The following is a 22,276-nucleotide window of genomic DNA, read 5'->3' on the forward strand; positions in this document are numbered from 1 at the left end:
TGTAACAGAAGGTGTGCGCTGAGGCTGAACCAGCCCTGGCAGCTTCCTCTGCTCTGGTGCTGATTTTTTGCTCAGTTGGCAGAGTAGACTTGTTGGAAAGAGGCAGTGAAACCTTTGTTTTCTCTAGAATTTATCAGCGGCAGCAGGAATGGCTCCTTTAAGCCTTCACAAATGGCTACCCTGCATCTCGGTCTCTGACGTTTCGGTAGAGCCCAGCAGCCCGTTTTGTGGGTTGGGGCACCTTTTTGCCAAGTACTGTACACAGACACCATAATCCCCACCCTGAACAGCTTGGGAAGATTACCCAAAGCCTGGAGGATTTCTGTTCATGTACTGATGAGAAGGAGAATGTCAAACAAAAGCTGGAGCTCACATGGATGGATTTTGTAGACAAAAGCTGGAGCTTCCATAGTCTTTTTTTTTTTTTTTTTTTCTCCAGTCTGTATGTTTTCTTCCTACCTTCCTTGCACTACGTACACAGAGTCATTTGTCTTTTATTCTCCTGAGACATGTACAATGTGTTAGTCTATTGAAGCTGCTTAATAATATGTGTGACCTGCACATCTGTTAATTAGAGTACCCTTTTGTTATATTTGTAGAAGTTTTTAAGTGAAACCATTTCTAGAGGAAAATGGTGCAGGCAGTATAGACATTTAGCAGCATCCCTGCATCCCTCTCGCTCCGACTTGATGATTTTCTTGCTTCCTTTCTTCTTACACAAATTTTATCATCATAAAAACGGTGGACTGACAACCCTTAAAACCGATCGTCCTACTCACAGCAATGAGCACAAAAGGTGCAGGAAATTCCAGCTGCTCTGGAACAAGATGTGTGTCTGCTCAACACAACGTGGCAAAGGGAGCACGTTGCCCCTGCGCTCCGCTTGCTCAATTAAACACCGAGTTGTACTCAAGGTCATTTCCTTGCACTCTTTGATCTCCGCAGGCTGGGGCTGAACTACCTGAGAGACATCCCTTTCTTGACAACCCTGACTTTCTCTAGCCAGAAGGACAGGACTAGGTTGCTACTTGTTTCCTTGAAACCCTGCTATGAATACTTACCGGGTACCCGCAGTGCATGGCTGAACGGGCACGAATGGTACTTGCTTCCTCATCCACTCCCCTCCCAACCAGACTTTCCCATGATTTGGCAGGAACCAGAGGAGAGCTTTGTCTGCTGCAACAATCAATCATTTTCTGATGATAGCGACTGCTGCTGTATTTTCTTCTGATGTGAACCCTTGTCCGCTCAGAAGTAGACTGGATATCACACAGCTGTGTGGCATATATGTAGTCTGTACGTCGTGGCGTTCTTTTGCATTCTTGTTAGCCGTTTCCCATTGAAAAAGTGATCACCATTAATTGTGATGGACAGTCGGCTTTCAAGCTGAAATAGTAGAAATGTGTTGCCGACTGTGATTGTGCTTCTCTCCTCGTTCCTTTTTTGAGGAGTAAAGGGTGGGGAGGAAGGTTTGAGGCTGAAAGGCAGAATGCTGAAAATAAAGCAAGGCAGTGAAAAGATATCCTTAAAGGAGGAAAGCATTTGCCAATGCCTGGGGAGAAGCATTGGTTTTTCGGGGGCAGGGTAAAGTGGTAAGAGAGAGGTAGAGTCCGCTGAGACTTGGGTCCCCAAGAAACTGGAGGGATCTCTGACTTTGTAAAATTCATCCCAGTTGCCTGTATGAGAGAGTGTTAACAAGAAGGGGAAATCTCTCTTCTTCCTTGTGTTCTTTGATTGTGTGAAGGGCTTGTGTGTTTTTCCAAAGGAAAAGTCTTATCTTGGGAACCCCAAAATGATGATGTGGTCAGTCCTTTTTTCATACGGATGTGTAGTTATTTGGGTCTGCCAATGTAAAACCTGTTCTGCCTTTGCTTGCCACTTCACGCATTTATTTTCACTTCAATTTCTGAAGCAGTGACATTGTGCAGTGTATTTTGAGTGCTAATGTTGATTGAAGTTCTCCCTGAAAGGATGTGCACTTGAACTGTCAAGAGAGTGAGTGATTGACAGCAGGTAGAAGTACTTTTTGTGTCAAGGCTTTGTCAAGTCATTGTTGTAAAACCTACTTTACTGAATACCAATAATTCCTGCTAGATATTCAATCAAAAGATACTCTCTTCCAGCACCATTTTAGAATAATATTTAATACTTAAGAGCCCTTCCCTAATAGGCAAATGTAAGGTAAGTGAATAATAGTACTTTACACTAGGTTAGTCCATTTGGGGGGCTCCTGTGCACATATTTGCAGCCCAGGATAAAGGGTAAAACTCCTTTTATTCTTTGTACACTGACACTGAGAGAATCTGAATGTGGGAGTTTGTTTAATACTGTGTCGTTTATAACTGCTTATTCAGCACATGTTCCATAATAAAGGTGTTTAATAACTCACAGCCGTTATCTTTTTTTTCTGTAGGAAATATTTCCTTTTGTCTATGAATACATGCTTTAAAATAAATTATTTTATAATGGTTTTGAAGATTTTAAATAGTCTAAATATATGTTTAATAATCAAAGAGGCTTACTATTCTCAAAACCACTCTCACCATTGGAGGAAGCCTGGAATGTTGCATCACCTCTATTTATTTTTGCATCAATACTTTTTTTTTTTTCCCCTTCTTATGTCAAAATGCTGTGTAAGTAGAATTACCCTGTTTTGCTTTTTGGAAGACTAATGTGAACAAGGCCACGCCACTGGGTATGCAGAATTTGACTAAGGCCTTTTTTTTTTACAGGTAATTGTTGGGTATGGAGTGTGAGTTTAATGCTGAAGAATTGCCACCTAGAGCAATTTACTGGGGATTTGGAATCATTATTTGCTTTACAAAAGAGATTCAGATTCTTTGGTTTTGGTTACAAAATAAATTTTTTGAAAGAGTTTCTAATCCAATAGGAAAGCTGAAGATTACTCTGCAGTCTGCTGTCACACTGTATAATATTTTTAGCACTTCTGCTTCATCACTGTAACAGAAGTAATTTCATTTCAGTCTACTCGGACAATGAGAAGAATGTAATTGTTTTGACTGAAAATCTCATACAACTTCACAAATGTTGGAAATGCTTTATTGTTCTGGAGATACACAAGGAGTGTGTCTCAGTAAAATGAATGAAATGTCATCTCATAGATGGAAACTTTATAAAAAAGATTTGCTCTATTAAAAAAGCTGGCTGAGACAGCAGAGATGGTTTGGGTAAAAAGTAAGCAGTAGTGGAAATATATTTGTTGAATCTTGTTAGTTCTCTGGGCTTGTGAAAGTAGTAAATCTAAGGGAAAAATTACAGTCTTAAAAATGCAAGAAGTATTGGGGTTTAATTACTTTACAGAAACAAAACCTGCAGAGACGATAACTTGTAACACCCAGCAGCTCTCTTAGGGAGTTGACTGAACGGCTTGTTTAAATTGGGGCTATTATAATCGGTTTTTATATGGAAAATAAATAGAGTGGCAGTTGGACCCAGTGAAGATCTTGTTGGTTCTGGAAGAGCCACGTGTATATATTCTGTGTAAGGAAGTGTCATGGGTTGTTGTTTAGGGAGATAATGCTTGCATTCATACTACAAATGCATGTCCTACAAATTTTCATTAAAATGCATCTCGTACATAAGGCACTCCCAACACAGTACTGGAGTAACAGGTTTTTGAGTTTGACTTTAGCAGCTTAGGTAGTGGAAGGAGCAAATTCTGGAATAAAAAGATGCCCAAAGTCAGCCCCAGTTCTTAAGTTTTAGGGGTTCCAATTGTATTTTTTGGGGGTATGGAATACAGTAAGATCTGTGATTGGTGCAAGATGAGAATTGTTTGGGTTGGAAGGGACCTTCAAGCCCATCCAGTTCCAACCCCCTGCCGTGGGCAGGGACACCTTCCACCAGCCCAGGTTGCTCCCAGCCCCGTCCAGCCTGGCCTTGGGCACTGCCAGGGATGGGGCAGCCACAGCTGCTCTGGGCATGAAGAGTGAGACAGTTTGTACAGTCCAAGAAGAAATGTTCTGCGTTTGCATGTAAGTAAAAGCATGGGAGGTAAAGGAGCAAAAAGTACAGATGCACCAAATGGAAAGAAAGGGAAAGGGAGGGTGACGTGGAAGAGGCTGTTAGAGATTTTGTTGTTTTCTGGCCTTCGGTGTCGCTGGGTTGCTTTTGTTGCAAGAAGACAAATCATTACGCACTTTGTATTTCGTGATGTTTCACACTCCAGCAAAGATAGATGAATTAAAAATACATTGAAATGCCTAAAGGGATTCAGTATAAGCTCAACTAACGTCAACATACAGATCCTGAGAGGAAGCTTATTTGTGTGTTCTTAAAGAACCTGTTGCCATGTGGTCCACAGCAGGTTTGCAGCAGGGGTTCATCTGCGTGCTGCAGTGGTTTGGAAGGGATGCTTATTCTCCCCTTTTCGTGGTCCTGGCTCCATTCTTCATTGGAACTTGGGTCTTTAATAACTCACGCCAGCTGAGGTGTGTGGTGTTTCTTACCAGAAATCTTTAATATGCATGGTTGCTTTTTCTTTTAAATTCAGGTTGTGAAAGGCCTTACCTATTTATGGAGTCTAAAGATTTTACACAGAGGTGAGTAACAGATGTTTTCTGTTTTCCAATGAAATACCATGTTACTTTTAACAATACTTTCTGCAGAGACAGTAGACCATACTAACATCTGATACGATTACAGTGGAGTAATGCAGAATGAATCTTACTCATTAGCCCTGCACATTTTCTGATAAAATACTTTACTAGTGTTCTCTTTTACTGCCCTCCCTCCTCCCCTGCAAAGAAAAATACTACAGAGAGAAGTTAATTTTACAGAGATTTAGATGCTTAGGGTAACAAACGGATGCCCAGTGGGAAAATCGGCAAGGAAAATCAGATGTTTGACTAGTATCGAAAGTAGAAGATAAATAGTGAATTTTCTTATGTACTTCAAAAATCTCACAACAGCCACAAGTGTTGCTGGAGTCTCAGATCTCTAAAATTGTAGCCCACTGTCCTCTAACATGGTCATGAATAATTAAAGAAACTTTAAACCTGCTTGGACATAAGCGATTTTGGGGTTTTGCTGTTTATTCTCTTTCAGGAAACTATTCTATATTTTTTTTAAACATCTCATTTATTTCTGGCTTTTAATGCTACATTATTTTTTGAAATCTGTCTGTTGTAGTAAGTTCAGATATACTAGACCTTTCAAAAACAATGTCAGTTCTGGAAAAAGTGGGAAATGCTATTTAAAGAACAAAGAAGCCCTTCCCTCTACACCCCCACCCCCCAAAAAAAAAGGAAGAAAGAAAAGGAGAAACTCATTACATTTATAATGTTTCTAAAGTGTCTGAAAGTAACTGCTCTGGTTCCTAATGTTGCTAACAATACTGTTTAATTTAACCCATCTGCTCACTCAGCCCGCGTGCACAGTTGGAGTGTGCAGTAACCGACTTCATTTGTGATTGAAAGAGAAGTGTAAAGCAGAGAGACACGCAGAAAATTTTAAGTTGCAAACCGAATAGGTGAGACCATTTCTTCTGGGGTGCCTAGTTTTGGAGTGGCTGAGAAGTAGGTGCGAGGCTCTGGCGAGGCGATGAGCAGTGCCTGGGTTAGGTGCCCCGTGTCCCCGTGTGAGCAGCGCAAGGAGTCAGGCACCTCTGGAGAGTCATCCGGAGATCTGTGCGCTGAGTGGGGAGAGCAGGCTAATAGGAAATACTAATTACCAGTATGTATTGAGGTCCTGCCCCTCCTTAGAGCTTAGGCTCAGACTGTCCTCAGGCTTTCGTGGAGAGTGGGTTTGTAGTGGAGGAGGAGGTTGAGCTTTCCTTTGTGTAATGACCCAGCGAGCGGCTGTGCAACAGGACATCGGCTTCAACTCCTCCTCAGTCTCACACCATCTCCTTCCTGGGAGATTGCTCTGACGTGAGAGCGCAGGCTCTCTCCTGGGTGGGAGAAAGCGGGCTGTGGCCAGAAGAGTGAGTAGAGATCGAGTAAGGGCTTTGTTACCCCGATTAGAGGGTGAGTGAATTGCTAAGGCTGCTGGTGTAGTTGACCCTGGGCTGCCACTGGATTAAAAGAACAGGAATAACCCAGAGTCCATGACCAACTCGTTGCAGACACAGGTTACCAAGGAGGCTTCGTTTCTGATGACAGTTTAAACGTTTCACCTACTAGCCTGAATGTTACTGGATCCAGAGACTTATCGTGTCCATCCACTCGCAGCAAGATGTCTAGATGCCAGAGCTGCCACAGCAATTGTCAGAATAAATATAAAAGGAAAGTAACTGCGATATGTGGGGCTGGGTATCATCTGAATAGGCTACACAGTCTTTGCCACACATCTGTAACACCCAAAAAAAAAAAAGCAGATTTTTTTTTTTCATTAAAAGATTCTGGCCACATGCTGAATGTGATTTGGAGAGAGCATTGCGGTCAGGCATAAACACTGTAACTATAAGTTTATTGTTGTTCTGCTGTAAATTTGGAAACTGGGTCTGATTTTTGCTTTGCCGGTAAAACAAAATCTCCCCTTCTGTATGGGTTTCATTGACTTGATTGAAGAGCAGCTCTTGAGTTTTTGATGAATTGTCTGCGGTCCTTGCTATGATCTAAAGAAAAGTGCAGAAACTGATTTTTCATCACACTTCAGATTTTTCTGGCCTTGGTCTGCTGCTAGATTGACCAAGGTGATAACAGCACTGCAAAATGCCATGGAGGGCATGACTAGCATTCCAGGGTTCAGCAGAGTTTCCTCAAGGGGTTGGTTTTCAGTATTACGCTGTACCCATTTTTAGGACGCTGAAAATGCGTGTGTACTTGTGTATCTTAAAAACGGGTACAGAGTAATACAATGCAAGGAAGATGCCTGTTTCTCAAAGTATCTCCGTCAGCTGCCTACTGGTTTTAAAGCATCAGAAGTAAACGAAAGAAAATTTAACCCTGACTTCCTTGCTGTCACATGTGAAGCAGACCGTGCAAGAAGCTCGCGTAGGCTAAGAAGTCAAGAATCTCCACCGTGATGGTAACAAAGGTGGGGAAGCAATCATTGTGAAGAAGCTTTGTAAGGCAGTGCAGCAAACGACAGTTTGCGACTAAATGCACGGATTAAAGCAAAGGAAACAAACAATGAGCAAGTCTTTTATTCCAGATCAGACATTTCAGCAAATATTACAGCTTAACTTCAAAACAAACCTTGCAACTAATGAGGTGATAGCCGTGCATGTTAATAAACCCGAAGCTGTAGTCATAGTCATCACACCCACATCAAACATAAACATAAGATTAACACCTACACCACTTCTTTGGAAGATGTGAGAATGTCCCAATGATAAGTGTGCTCTTTTCCCCAGAGGATAAGAAGTAGAAATGGAAGGGTAATGAGAAATTAACTTAGATTTAAAACAGAATTAGCAATTAAACAAGTCTAATCATGTACAAAGTCAAAGTTTGTATAAAGACAAACCAAAATCTGTTAAGTTCAAGAATAAGTATAGACCATATGCATTTTATCTGGTGTGTTTTTCTCTGTTCACACCTCCTTATTAAAAGAAATGTATGAAATAAATGTTACCCACTTGTGTTTAATTGTACTGATCTATATTTGTATGCATGACTGTGTACTGGGGGCCAGTACATATTGCACAGTTTGAGCACCTTGGTTTCTGTCTAGGTTTTAAATTTGTGTCAGATTTTTGGAAGTGTTTTCTAGTTCGTGATGTGCAAGGTTGAGCAGAGTTGATGATCTGGAGATCATTCTGGGCTGTCGGTTGGTTCCGTGGCTGTGTGTGGCAGAAGGGAGGTCTGTCCACCACTCGCACCATCTCTTCCCCCCCCCCCCCCCCCCCCCCCCGGGATATTCCCATGGAAGGATATTGAAATCCGCTTTGTTTTGGCTGGAGCCGTGGAGTGCTAGTTGGTAGGGTCGAGCACTAGTGCAGTACAGGCGATGAGTGTTCTCAGCTGTAGCTGCAGTTTGCTGAGGATTTCACCTAAGATCTCCAGAGGAGCATGTTTGACTCTCCCCTCCCACCCCCAGCCTTTCTAGCTTTGTGACAAATAATCAGCATTGGTGCCACATACAAGGAAGCACAAACAGAAATACTAGGGCTTGTATATGTATACAGATACATACATAGGTATATATACATGTATAGCTAAACACATAAACTCATGGACGACTTAGGCTTATTTAAGAGAAATGATCGTGGCCTCTGCAAAAAGCATGCTGATGAGGTTGTTATAACAAGAAGTATTTTTATTCTTCCAGCAGCTTCACTTTAACAGTAACATTCTGTGAGCTGTTGGCAGCTGAAATTGTGCTTTTGTATCTCTTGCCTTCCTTGAACTTGGTGTATTACGATTTTATATTTTTAAAAGACAGAAAAAGTCAAGAGACAGCTTTTAAAAAATCTGTGGGTTTTTTCCCCACAACCATTAATCTGTTTGCTTTACAATAAAACAAGATGACTGAAATGTCTGGTGTTCAAAAAGCTGAAACCTCTGACAATTCTGTTTACTGGTGAGAGCTTGGAGGTCCCGTTTATTTGCAGAGAGGTGAAACGACTTAGGCAGATATATCATAAAGAGGACTTGTTCATCCTCTATAATGATGTTTCATAGAAATCATTTGTATTAAGCAAGCACTGGTAATGGGAGCATAATGACCCCTTTTGGCTCTTGTTTAAATTCTTTTACTTCTAAACAGTAATATTAATCACAAGCAGATGGTGCAGAACATTATTTATGCACATTTGTTTTCCAAAACCAAAAAATGTTTAACCCATTAACTGAAGCCTTTTATGAAACAAAAAGGCTAATTTACTGATTGGGTGATTTTTCTCCCCACTTTCAATATGAGAGACTTTGTGAAGTGCCATTTTTATCTGGGATTGTCACTTCCTTTTTTCTTGAGGAAACCGATGTGATCCTTGGAATTCATAGCAAATATTTGCTTAAGTCCCCCACTTGCAGTGTAATTCAAAATCTGCTGCAAGGACAGGTAGTATTTGTTCTTAGAAGTGCTTGTTTGGCTGCAGCTTGCTCAGTAGAGTCCCCAGCCTGCATAGGCTTCCCTCCCTTAATGGGCTGATTGCTGATTGCTTTTTTTCTTCTAGGATTTTCTTTTTGTTTGATTGAGGTTTTGTTCTTTGTTTTGTTTTGTTTGTGGAAGGATTTCAGGATCAAGCAACGCTTAATGAATGACAGATGTTTTTTTAATGATACTGACTTACTGCCACCTCCCACATGGTAGGGAAGGGGATATGGGGTCTGCAGATCCCCAGTGACACAAGGTGATGGCTGGACAGAGCCTTGGCTCTTCCTCGGTGGGAACTGGCCAGCCCTGGTGGGACAGGGGACAGGTGTGGCCTGGTGGGTTCCTCTGGTGGGTTATGTTAAAGAAACAAGGACTTGTGGGCTGCGCTGGGAGACCATCCAGAAGCAGGACAACGTGACATCCAGAACTCATGACATGGTTGAGATCTTATAGAAAGAAAATTTGGCTACGTGCCTGTTGTCTCCTCATCCCTTTCTGTGAGGTCATAGTGTTTCAAGCTTAGAGCTTCCTTCTACCTTCCAGACCCTTCACTCAGAGTGAAAAGATTTTTGCTTCATTCAATAATGATGCTGTTGATCTGGTCCTGGTCCCACAAACCTATTTCCAGCCCTACCGCACTAAAATGTTTCTCTTGTCCACTTGGTTATCAATTATTTTTGTTACATCCTTTACAGTTAAAAGCAAGAGCCTCTTGTTATACTGCAGTTTTCTTTGAAAAGTGTTAGTACTGTAAACAGCTGGATCCATGGTGAAGAATGTCAGTGTTTTCTGCATGTGTGATGGCATCTGCTGTTTGGTTCATTACTATTCAGCGCAAGCGGAGTAACTAGGTAGCTCTATTGGCTGCCATATTTTTAGAAATAAGGTTAAACAGGATTACTGTGCAACTTATTGTTCTTCTCGGGATTCAGGATAGAGCCTGCTGATGTACTCGGCATGTCTTGTTAGATTTAGCAAAGTCGGTCAACGCCAGAGAGGAGTGTGCTGCTTAGTGGCTTGCCACAAGCAAATATTTGAGTCTCCCTGAAGTTTCAGTTGGAAAACATATTCCTGAAATGTTGTTGGGAAGTGTATGAGAGATTTTGTGAGTGCGTGGATTGCTCTGTAGCTGTGTTTTGTCTTACCACCTGAGGCTGGGGAGTAGGTAAAAAATCCATCAAAAATACAGCACGTGGATTGAATTCCTAGAGATGAAATGGGGATCCAGGTAGGCAGACTGAAGCCTGTCGGTGCTGTAGCACGATGGAGATGCTCATGACTCTCTTTTTTCTTTTGACTTTGGGGGGGGGGAAATTGCAAAATATAGCAGTAGTATTGTTGTACAAAATAAAATGTACAGATTCCACTTAAAGTATATAACCTACTGTTGAACTCTCCCCTTTTTTGAACTGGATTTTTAGCTCAAATATAGGAAAGCATTTCATCAGCTTGTTAATTGAGGTTATACATTTCTACATTACAGAGACGAATTAAGCAAGCTACTGTGGTACCAGAAAACATCTGCTAAACAAAGGCAAACTTAATGATAAACAAAATTAGGTTCTTTTCTAGTTGGGTTTCATCCATCTGCACCCAACTAGTGTTCACTTTTAAAGAAGGCAAAGATACAAGCTATTGCTTTTAATCCATTTTGACAGAAGAAAGCAGTGATTAGGCAAAGCCACTGTGCTCTAATCTTCCCAAGTTTAAGCCAGGCCATAACGTGCACATTATGCTTTCCGACTGGCATCCCTGGAACAGAAAAGATGCTCGATGTTTCCTGCACTACAGTCAGGCTGGATGATCAGCAGTTCATTCACACACCAACTTTACAGTACGCAGCAGAAGCACACCAACCTCTTTTGGCATCAGAGGGGGTCAGCGTTTAGATCTTTGTGCTGACAATCTGGCTTTATGATGTACGTTGATGTTTTATTTGCTGGGGCGGGATTAGTAATCATTTTAAGGCGTTGCTGGCGGTTAACCTCTGTAAAAGCTCTGAAACCATGAGATCGAAGCAGTTTTATGCAGCAGAAGCCATGGAGGTGGAAGCCAGTAGCTTTGAATAATGATGTGCCGGGGAGCAAAGCTGCACTGAATGTGTTCTTGTAGCAGGAGGAGGCTGGAAATGTGCTTGTATGTTTTGTGTTTTGACTGTGTTCCTGTATACAGGTGTTTGTATGGGATGCTTTGTATTTGTAGTTTTTATAGAATATTAAATTCTGCTCTTGTCACTATGTGGAATTAAGTGAGGGCTGCTGGAGAAGAGGGAGGCAGGGTTAATTGCAGTGTTAGAGTACAAAGTCACAGGGCTGGGATGAACCTTAGAAGGTCAGCCCAGCTATCCCTTGATATGAAAACAGGCTTTACTGTTTGCACGGCTGCTTTTGGCTAGTTCTTAAATTGTCCAGGGTTTGCTCCCGCTCTGTTATTTCCGCTCCATGCCATAATCTACAGATCCTTTTTTGCAGACCTGCTCCAGCCTACACTCCAGGCAGCTGTTTAATCCTATATTTATGCAGTTGATTAATCCCTGTCTAAATGCAGTGCTTCCATTTGTCCCTGTTGAATTTCATCTTATTTTTTCAGTCTCATTTTCCAGTTTGGCAAGATCACTTTGAATTCTAGGTCCTGTCCTCCAGTGCACTTGCCGTCCCTCCCAGATTGGTGTCACCTGCAGATTTAATAACATGGATTATTAGTATGTGAGAGGTGCAGATATAATGTCATCTGTGCTACTGTCTGTCACAAACCAGAGATTGCATTTGAAATATATCTTTGAAGTATTTCCTATTAAAATCTATCGTACCAATATTCGTAACGATCTCCGTGTAGACGATGAGTATCTAGGATAATATAATGTAGTTTTGTTCCCTCGACAGATGTGAAGCCGTCTAATATGTTGGTGAACACGCGAGGCCAGGTGAAGCTGTGTGACTTTGGGGTTAGCACACAGGTAATTGCCCCTCTAGATCTCTGCCCGCTCTCTTTCTAATGTCAAAATCACCTGGCTGCCAGACAAACAGCCCCACAGCAAGCTCCCCTCTTCTGGGAGAGCCCTATTCATTTTTAATCTCTGGGCGACTTTTCTTCATCTGAATATGATTGTTCATTGTTTAATGACAGTAAAAACTGCTGATATTGTAATTACTACTTACGAATAGCAAACTTCATTGATATGCAGCTTTGATATGAAAGCGTTTTGGCCAGACAAAAGGGAGGGCAGAACGAGAGATGTGTCTGGGGAGCCCAACTGGCCCACAATAAAAATTAATATTGGGAGTAACAATAGTGGTGGGCTTTTACAATGTGCAGCACAAATTTTAATTAATTTCCATTTTGGGCCTCCCTGGAGAACTTCTCTGATAGTGACCCATGAGCTTGCTGTGATGTTGATTTGAATTTCAGCACCTTTACTCTCAGCCAAACACGAGGACCAAAGAGAAGGTCAGCCTTGTATTATAAGTTGTCAGAGTCTGTTGTCCCTCCAGCGTATTTAGCGCTCGTTGCATTCAAGTGATGAATGTGGCTTTATTCACATCTTGAGCCAGCTGACTGAAAAATGAGTGTGTTCAATCCTACTTCAAATTGACTTTTTATATCAGACTAGTTTGGGGTACTAAAGCGATAAGCATCCTGTTTAACAGAATTGTTTAAGGTTATCTGCCATAAACTGTAATGCAGTGCTTGTTTAAATTGGAACTCTCATTCCGAACAAAAGAGAGATTTAATCATTTTTAATGCCTTTGCAGATAAATTTGTTCCCTTTTACATAATTTTTAGTTGATTTATAGGAATGATGATTGTAGGTTAAATGAGGAATAATTGCCCATTTTATTTCCACATTATCTTTATATTGTTCTAACAGACTGTTTTGTCTGATAGCTGGTGAATTCTATAGCCAAGACGTATGTTGGAACAAATGCTTATATGGCGGTAAGTGGATTTATGCAGGAATAACATTTAAATAGAAGTATTTGTTCGCAGTCATCTTCTGTGTAATGCGGGATATGTTCTAAATCAGTTCTCAAAGTTCATCTCTCCCTGTCCCTGGCATAAGCTCTGCCGTGATTGCGGATGCCATGAAACAGCTCCCGTTCGCTCCCTGCAGACCCGCTCCCTTCCCGTCTGTGCTCACCTACCAGCTCAGTGGCAGCTGCCCTTCTTGCTGATAGGGGACAGTAATGCTGGAAAAGTGTTTCTTTCATGTATTTTTAGTTGCCTTTACTGCCTTGTAACAAGCGGGAACAAAGAAGAGAGTTGGGTTTCACGTTTATGGAACACTTTTCCGTGGATAGTCTGTGGCTCTTTGCAGACGGCTGGCAGTCCGGTGCTGTCCGTGGGTTGGGAAGCACTGCTTCCAGCCTGCAGTTCAGCAAAGCATTTAAACCTGAGCAGCATCTCACTGGCTTCTCGACACCTAAACACTTCCCATGTGAAGCTAAAAATATTTGGACTAATAATATTAGGGTATTAAATTGCACATTGTGTAATGTTCATACGTTAAGTCACCAGTACGTTTCACTTCTCTATATAAATTTTAGTCAGTGCGTGTTACAATGAGACTATTGTTGTCCTGTTTCTGTACGTTAAAGCAAAAAATTCACATCATTTTTAGATCAAAGTAACACATCGCTAGAGATGTATCATTTGGGAGAACGCTGCTGCGGGTAGCTGGGGTGTGAGGTTTGGGTTTAGCAGCTCTAGCTGACCTGACACTGGATGTGGCGTTCGTGTCGTTGAGATTAATATGGTGACAAGAGCCAGTCTGAAAGCAAACCACAAAAGTTAGCCCATCTTTTCCATTAGATCAATGGGATTAATTCTAGTTTTCCATTTAACAGATGTGAAAACTTAAATGCTTCAGTTTAGAGCGGTATATTAACTGTTGTCTTTTATTTTTGGCCATTAAAATTATTTTAGCAAAGTACTTACATTGTAATATTAAAGAGGGAAAAAAAATGTTCAGCTTGTTTAAAAAAAAAGAAAGTGTGAACAATACGAAGTGGGTGATACTTGTGTTTTTCAAACCTCAGAAAATAGGAGAGAGAAATCCATGACCTTTAATCGCTTTCAGGTATTTTTTCTTACTTTGTTGAAAGAAGAAGGCAGACCAAAGCGTGCCCATTTATTTGCTAAGTGCTTTTCTAGTCAAGGTATACTCGTTATGTGGCTTCTGAAACACTCATGTCACCATCCTAGAAAGACTTGGGCTATCCTCTGTCATCAGAATATTATGTGCAGAAAAATGTTTATTAAAAAAAAAAAAGAGAAAAAAATCTGGTCTTGTCTATTACCACTTTCACTGGAAAGCCTGCTGATTTCTGTGCCTCCATTTTCTAAAAGAAATGGAATATAGTAATTCAGGCAAATAAACAGCTTCAGATTAATCAACTTTTCCAACTCAGCTGTTACTCTTAAGAGTTGTCTTAAGCAGGTCTGAGAATTAAATTGTATTATGCTTCTAGTGTACAAATCAAGATTACTGTTCTCTTTCCCAGGTGTACATTAAATAAATTACTTTTTTTTTCTTTCCTATTGTTTATGGACAAATGTGATATATTCATCTGTTAATTGAAAAAGAAAAGTTTAAGCTAAAATGTACTGATTTCTTGTGTTAAAATTGTTTTTCTTGCTGAATGAGTCATTTGTCGTCATAAGATTTATAGTCAAGTCCTCAAAAAATCAAGGAAGTCATAAGCTTTGGCTTGGCTGCTTGGCAGACTGAGTGAATTTGAAATCATTAAAAAAATTTGAGATTGCTGTTTGAAATAAGCAAAAAAGCTTTTTGATTGAGAAATTAGAATTCCCAACAAGAATACATTTTCTGTGAAATCGTTTTATCACCACTCTATATAGAAAAAGATTTTGGTTTAAAAAAGTAACCAGCTGTGGAAATGAAGAGAAAATATTTTTGAACTGTATATCTTTAGGATGCTCTCCATATTGCACACTTTATGCATGCGTTACTCTGATTTTCATCTTCTTTTCCATACTCTTTAAATTCATGTGACTAGACTTTTTGTTTAAACGTGCAAATTATTTATTTGCCACCATCTTCTGTGAGTACATAATTTCTAGATATAAGTTGCTGTGCAAAGCTTGAGCTGTTATAACAGAAGAATAACCAATTTAATATTGCTCGGTGTGAATTATGCATCTGCTTTGGCAGCTCGGGAGAGGCCGGGGTCTCCCCTGCACTGAGATGATCTGCGGGTGTTTCCGTCTTGCCATCGGTGTGGTGTCTGCTGGTCAGAAACATGCCTGGCCAGGATAGCCGGTACCATGTTCCAAAGCCAGATGTATCTATCAGTGTATGGTTTTGGCTGCATATCTGCATCTTTATGAGGGTCTTTGTCAGTATAAAAGGATGCTTAAAAATCGTATCCCTATATGATGCTGTTACAAACATCGCTGAGATGTGATAGGCTAACTGTACTTAATGAAGGCTTGCCTTAATGAACTATAAAAAAAAAAAAATAAGATTTTTGGGTCACCGTTCAGCTCAAAATAAACGAGGCTCAGTCAAGAAGATTTTGTGCCAGTTACATTCTGGGGTGGGTGTTTTTTTTAGGTTATGGCAGTTGTGGAAGGCTATCCTTAAAGATAATGTGGGCAGCACGGTGGTTTCTTACTTAACATTCACGCTGCGATAAAAGCTCTTGACCTGGGATTAGCTGTGCAGAGGAAAAATCCGAAAACACATTGGACTGGCACTAATTTGGGAGTTTGTTTTCTAAAAAAGGTCTCTGGATTATTAAAGACTAAAAATACAGCCAGTGCTTCGTAGGTGGTGGGGCTAGACAGGTGCATTAACAGCACAGTGGGGAGAGAAGTCTCATGGAGCCTTTTATTGTTACATTTCATGCTGTACTTGACCTTGGAAATGCTTAAATTGTAGCTTTCAAGTAAAAACTAGCAGTTACATTTTACAGCACTCTATTTCATGAGGCATTAAACTTGCTATTAATAGTTTTGAGTGAAGTATTTTTTTTTTCCATAGGTCAAAAATGAAATTAAAAAGTATATAAGATAAAATTTCTGGCATGTGACTTCATTGATTCTTTTGGCTTCCCTAACTTTGCTTTTTAAACCAGAGTTACTCCCCAACACCTTCACTCAGCATGAGGAGTCTGTTTTCCTGGCACGCCTTGCTGTTGTGCCTGGGCTGAACTATAGGTGTATATACCACCGGGTATATACCACCGGCCTCTCGCAGCTTGACCTTGGTGCTTTCCTGTGCATGTGCAAGCCATTGGCTATTTTTTGTTGTTGTTGTTGGATAAAACAGCCCAAACACAAATGCCAAGGCCAACTTTACAAGGTGCATAGCAATGCATGGCTACAAGTCTGAGCGTTACCAAGTCCTTTGCTCTTGCAGAAGAAGCCAAAATAGATATATAAGTCAAGTTTGAAGAGCGGATTTGCTCTCTTCCAGTTTAGCTGGTGAGTTTTATATGCTTCTCTGCATTTTCTCAGTTGACTTGTTTGCCCTGGGCTAGCTTTTGTGGAATAAGTATGTGTGTTTGTTTGCGAGGCTCAAGAAGATGTTTCTTTCCATCTCTTTGCAGCCTGAGCGGATTTCAGGAGAACAGTATGGAATTCATTCGGACGTTTGGAGTCTAGGGATTTCCTTCATGGAGGTATGCAAACATCTATCATTTTCATGTGCCCATTGCAAGAATCAGATCAATCTAGAATCAAAATATTTCAGTGTAGTCTTTGTAGACTCTTCTATATGTGCATGTTTTCAATTATTGTAAAATTTCTTGGCTGTATTTAGAATGGGTTTGTTCTTAACTGCGTTCAGTTCAGTTAAAGAGCCTCTGTACGAACCTTAAACCCTCTAATAAAACTTAAGAGTAGGAAGTAGGGCCTGTTACATGGATGCCTTTGCATCCTTTCAACACCTGTGGGATCAAAAGTGATAGTATTTCTGTATTATTAGGGTTAAAATTAAAACAGCGTAATGCAGATTCCAGGTTTGAGCTGGTTAACAGCCTTGCAGAAACTTTGCAGAAATATTTGCACAACGGTATGAGTGTCTCCTTGCATGATTGAATGAAGTGTTTGAACTGAACTGTTCACAAGGCCTTTGAGAAAGCTTTCTCACAAATATGGGTTCAGGCAAGAGACAGTCTTACCAAAATGAAGCAGTTTGAAGGAATGTGGTTGTAAACGCGGTCACTGCGGAGAAGCCACGCTTTTGGCAGGTTTGGTCAGAACAAGGTCAGGTTTGGTTCAGGAAAAAGGTTGTTCTTTTCAGCTTAGGTCTTATCAGGTGTTTTACAAAACATAAAATTCAATGACTTTATAAATAAATGAATGATTGTTTATAGGAATGATGACCTAGAGTGTGTAAATTGAGTAGAAGTGCCTGTGTTATGATAACCTCTTGACCAGTAAAACCAGATCTGCCTTGGTCTGGTCTGGGAGCAGGGACAGGTAGCTCTGGTCTGGTGGTGGCAGAAGGGGGTGTATGGCGCACGCAGCCTTCTTCACACCCGCCTTGGCTGGCCTCCAGCAAGCCAGCTACAGCTGGGAAACCCTTGCAGCCTTGACAGCTCAAGCCATAAGCTCTCGGGGGAGTTTTCCAGCTTGGGGACAGTCCATGAGAGAGCTTCCCCCTGCTTGAAGTTGTTGTTGCGTCCTGTCAGAACAAAGCGTTCCAGCCATCGATGACTGGCCTCATCTTTCTGGCACAGCCTGGCAAAGGCATGATACTGTTAACCAGAAAATACAGATGCCCTTCCCTTTTCTTCTGGTCTAATATCGTGTCACTAAGGTGAAGCTAAATATACCTTTCAGCGAAGTGCAACTGCTGTTTTTAGGAGAAGACGATAGAAGTGAAGGGGGCTCGGTGCTGGCCCTCTGCGTCTAGGCAAATTTCACATTTTGTAGCCTGAAAGTGAACCCAGACCATTGTCATGTTTTCGAACAAAAAATTCCCTGCCAAATCATTTTTAATCAAAATGAAAATACTTAATGCTGAATCACTGCGTTCAGGTCTTGTAAATTTTTTCCAGAGTCTAACTGAAGCTAACGCTGAATTACAATAATGACATACTTTAACGTGTCACAGGGGATGCAGTTCTCTTAATTTGTTTTACTGCAAACCATTTTAATGGTTTGTGGTGCTGGAGAGCCCTCACAATTTTGGGAGAGATACAGAATGTAGTCAGGCAGTCTGTAAATTAATCTAGCCAACAAAGGGCTAAACCGAGATTGTGTTACATAAAGGTCTGACTATGATGTTCTTGAGTCGTGGTGGAATAGAGTGATAGAAATGCAGAAGTCCTATATAGAGTGAGCATTTGCTCGTTCCTCTGCTGAATAAAAAATGGATTTAGATGTGCAGCAGCAATCTGATGATTTATCATGTAGACCAAGATATTTGGAATTTAGTTTGGGATTATTAGTAGGTATCCTGTCCAGTCATGAATTTGATTTGAAGGATAAATTTTACATTATATTAGCCAACATTAGGAAAACTCTTTTAATTTGCATTTACTCTCCTCTTTTAAACCTTCTGAACTTTTTTTTGTTTTTCCCCCCCTCTCTCACTTTCCACAAATGTCTTCTGAAGCAGATGTACAAAAAACAATTCGGTGCTGTGTGCTTTGTTAATTGGTATGTCATCTGGTCCTCCGAGACCTCTCTTCAACATGATCGCTGTTTTATTGAAGTGGTTTGACTGATGTGTTAAATGATGAAAGCAAGGACAGTGGCTTAGAAAAATGTCTCAGAAAAGGTGAAGAAGATGCTCAAAGAGCCACACAAGGTCACTGTCATTAAAGTAACACTGTATTGACATGGGGATTGGTAGTGGAGACACCCAGGCTCTTGTTGATGGAACTGTTAAAAAGGGAAGCTAGCATTTACTATAGGATTTTAAAATCATCTCCACTTAGTAGTGTAATGCTCCAGTCCCTACAACTTTGCGCTAGTACAGTTACAGCATGTTAATTTAAATGAAATAGTGTGTGGGAACAAGTTAGCAAGGGCTGTTCTGACATATGATAACATAAAATAGCAGCGAAGTACATCTTCCTGAATTTTCTTTAATATTCTTCTGAGCCTTTAAAATGTGTTGAATTTTTTTTGCTGCATAGTTATGTATAAGGAGAAACTGAACCATTCTTTTTGAAGGTTAAGAAAACAGCCCCCCAAATAATTGGTAGCAGAATATAAGAGTATTAGATGTGGGTATCACCTAACTTTGGAGATATGGTGAGCGTTCTTGTTCCTTGTGAAGTAAGAGATGTCTGAGGGTGCTCAGTCTTCCCTTTGCCAAAAATAAAAAATAAATTTAAAAGGGAGGGAGAAAAAAAAAAAAAAAAGAACAAATGTTGCTAGCTTTTTCATTATTCTTTCATTTTTTGGAGTTTGTATTTCTTTCTTCAGTATTTTTTTGAAGGGAATTAAATTTAACACATAATCTGTAAAACTGTTTAAAATTGTTTCATCACAAATTGTCTGTTTTCATGAGGTCTGTAGATGTTTTATTTAAGTGCAAATAGTGGTTGACAGAGCAACTTCAATTTAAACCAATGACATAGCTGTCACTTCACTGAAGACTGTGTCAGCATTTTCATTTATAAAAGCTGTTTTTCAGGGGTTTATAACTCAGTCATAAAACACACTCCAGGCTGGCTGGGCTGAGTCTGAGTGCTGTGTGCGCTCCGTCGCCCATTCAGTCTCCCTCCAAGAGCTGTGCCCTGCACAGGAGGATAAATTAAATTGCCTAATATTTCTTGTTCCTCTCCACCGTGACTCTAACCCTACCTTGCACGGCTGCTATCCAAAAGTGAACTTTAAAGCATCCAAAAGAGGATGAAATACATCGTGTTGGTTTTTAACGGGCAGCAATCCTTGTCCGGCGGTGCCTATTTGCGGGGATGTGAGGAGCAGGTCTGCCTTCAGCCAAGCCGCTTCTCCTGGGATAACGGGCTGCTGTAAGAGACGAGAGGCTGGGCGAGAAGAGCTTTGGTGGGACCCGTGGGGCTGGTGCCTGCTCAGGTCCTGCTTTCACAGAGGGTTGCTTCTTGGGTTTCTGCTGGATTTTACCGTCTCGGGGCAGCCTGCTGAGGAGTGCTGGCATGCTCTTCAGACAGTACGGAGGACCAGAGTCTCCTACGTGTCGTGAGGAGAGATGGTAGGTGAGAAGGGAGTTTTGGGAAGGGAATGGATAGAGCTGTGATCAGAGTTGCTGGTTGAGGCAAAGTATAGGCTTGCAGATCTTTGCCAGAAGATCCGGGGCTCATTCAGTCTGCAGATAGAATTGATATTATATTATATTGAAACGCAAGAAATGAGAGCGATTTGCTTACACTTCCAAAACTTCCTCAGTTTGTGGCATATGAGCTCGTGTGCTTGGCTGATGATACCTTTTTGCATCTCCTTTTGTGTCACATCCCAGTCTCTACTTTCCACTGTCCGCTGCTGAGAAAAACAGCTACTTTCCTGTGTTTCAGATCTCCTTTTAAAATTAACTTTTCTTGCAAAGATTATCAGTGTTCTCTCCTTCAGGGAAAAGGAGTTTGTATATAGGTTTTAAAGTTAGAAACAAGTCCTTAAAACTCCCAAAAGGAGAATTTTAAGTCTTCGGTCGCCAGAGTTCTCTGTTATCTGTCAAGAGCTTTCAAGCTTTGCTAGTTGTTTGTGACATTTGTGTTAAGATGCTGGTTTAAGCAATATTTCAAGCAGTCATAGGACAGATTTTCAGCAGTTGTGTGCATTCCCACATATAGGCACAGCGGTATGTATGCAACAAACATGCCTTACATCGTGTATTTCAGGCGCAGGTACATATTGTCTGAGCGGGGTCAGCACTCATTGCATGCAGTGTCAGCATCGTGGAGCACACTCTTCAGCACTCTTGGGCTGGGAGCACAGCTGGAGACGTAGGAAGAGTTCACTCAGACCACACAGGCAAAGAGGAGGAACATGTTTGAAGAGGGTGCTACAAGAGAAGCAGCTCTGCTTTAAGATGATTCTCTTAGAGCACTTCATGCTTTAAAATGTTTAACTGCATACATGTGATGTAAAGAGTTGCGTCGAGGAGGTTTCAAAAGAACTCTTTCTAAAGAGTCTAAAATAAGTGATTAGTCACATATCATCAGCTTTGAAGTGATAATGGTTCAAGATCAAGATTGTGAGCTGATCTGCAGGAAGTTCTACAGACCACGATTCCGTCTTCTGCAGGATTTCACTTAGTGTGGACGTTATGGTTGGTCTTTCATCAATTTTACACCCTTACCTAATCAACAGCAGGTAAATGGATGGGGGTGGGGCAGTGGGAGCCCTGAAGCTTGGTGGCACAGCATAGTTCCTGTAGTGGCGCTGGAGACTTGGTGAAGGTTTGGTAGGAAGGGGTACAATTGTGGTGGGGCAGCAGTAGATGTCCATGTGACTGCTGGAAGCAGACATGGGCCATGCAGTGGCCTACAGTGTCAAAAACGACACGGAGTAGGGGTAGGAGGAATATTAATTAATAGCCCAATAGAAGATGGCAAGGGTCAAGCTTAAAAGGAAAATGAGAACTTGCATTTAATCTCCATGTAGAGCGGGAGTCTTGATATCGTAACAAAATAACCTGGCTGAAGTGAGGTGTCTCCGATCAAGTGACAATTCATAGTGGACTTGGCCTGGTTTTGTGTGCTTGGAGCGAGCAGTCGCATTTTTGCTTGGTTAAACTGGAGAGGCTGGAGGCCTTGCCGTGGGGGTGCTGCTGGTGCTGGTAGAGGCGCTGAGGATGGCTCATAGTGGGTGGCATGAGGCCATCGCTAAGCAAACTTGTGAAAAGCGTGATTTCCCCGTTCCTACACGGAGAATTCAAGAAGTTCTTCAGCTGATGCATTAGATGAATCTAGGCACTTCAGTAGATACAGTAGGATGTGTCTTAAGTTACCTTTGCCTTTTTCTCCTTGTTGCCTTTTCCCCCCCCTCTCCTTGTTGCCTTTTCCCCCCCCTCTCCTTGTTGCCTTTCCCCCCCCCCCCCCCCTTGTTGCCTTTTCCTCCTTTTTTCTTCCTTTTCCGGCCTCTTTTCCGCCTCTTTTCCTCTTCTTACTGAATTCCAACCTTCTCTAAACTAATTTAAAACCCCAAGCCTCACTTCTGTGCCCAGCCATCTAATAACAAGCAATGCTTGGATGTGCTAGGTGTTTACTTTGTTGCTGCAGATCACGAAATAACACCGACATTAGAGCAAACCTGAACCAAGTGTTTCTGAAAACGCAGGATTGCCACCTCTGTGGGTGACATCTCTCTGCCC

The 22,276-nt window shown here is 41.3% G+C and overlaps 1 protein-coding gene across 4 annotated transcripts in view; it reads left to right on the forward strand.

Moving 5' to 3' along the window:
- MAP2K5 (mitogen-activated protein kinase kinase 5) overlaps positions 1-22,276 on the forward strand; it is a 140,109-nt gene that overhangs the window by 58,605 nt on the left and 59,228 nt on the right. For 2 of the 4 annotated variants that reach the window (XM_080396970.1, XM_080396971.1), the window contains exons 13-16: positions 4,514-4,562; positions 11,886-11,959; positions 12,889-12,939; positions 16,575-16,646. In XM_080396970.1, coding sequence (XP_080253096.1) covers positions 4,514-4,562; positions 11,886-11,959; positions 12,889-12,939; positions 16,575-16,646 — 246 coding nt within the window. The remainder of the gene's footprint in view (positions 1-4,513; positions 4,563-11,885; positions 11,960-12,888; positions 12,940-16,574; positions 16,647-22,276) is intronic. The other 2 variants (XM_080396972.1, XM_080396973.1) reach the window with 1 other exon arrangement.

Source organism: Falco punctatus, assembly GCF_963210335.1.
Source record: "Falco punctatus genome assembly, chromosome: 7".
NCBI classification, from domain to species: domain Eukaryota; kingdom Metazoa; phylum Chordata; class Aves; order Falconiformes; family Falconidae; genus Falco; species Falco punctatus.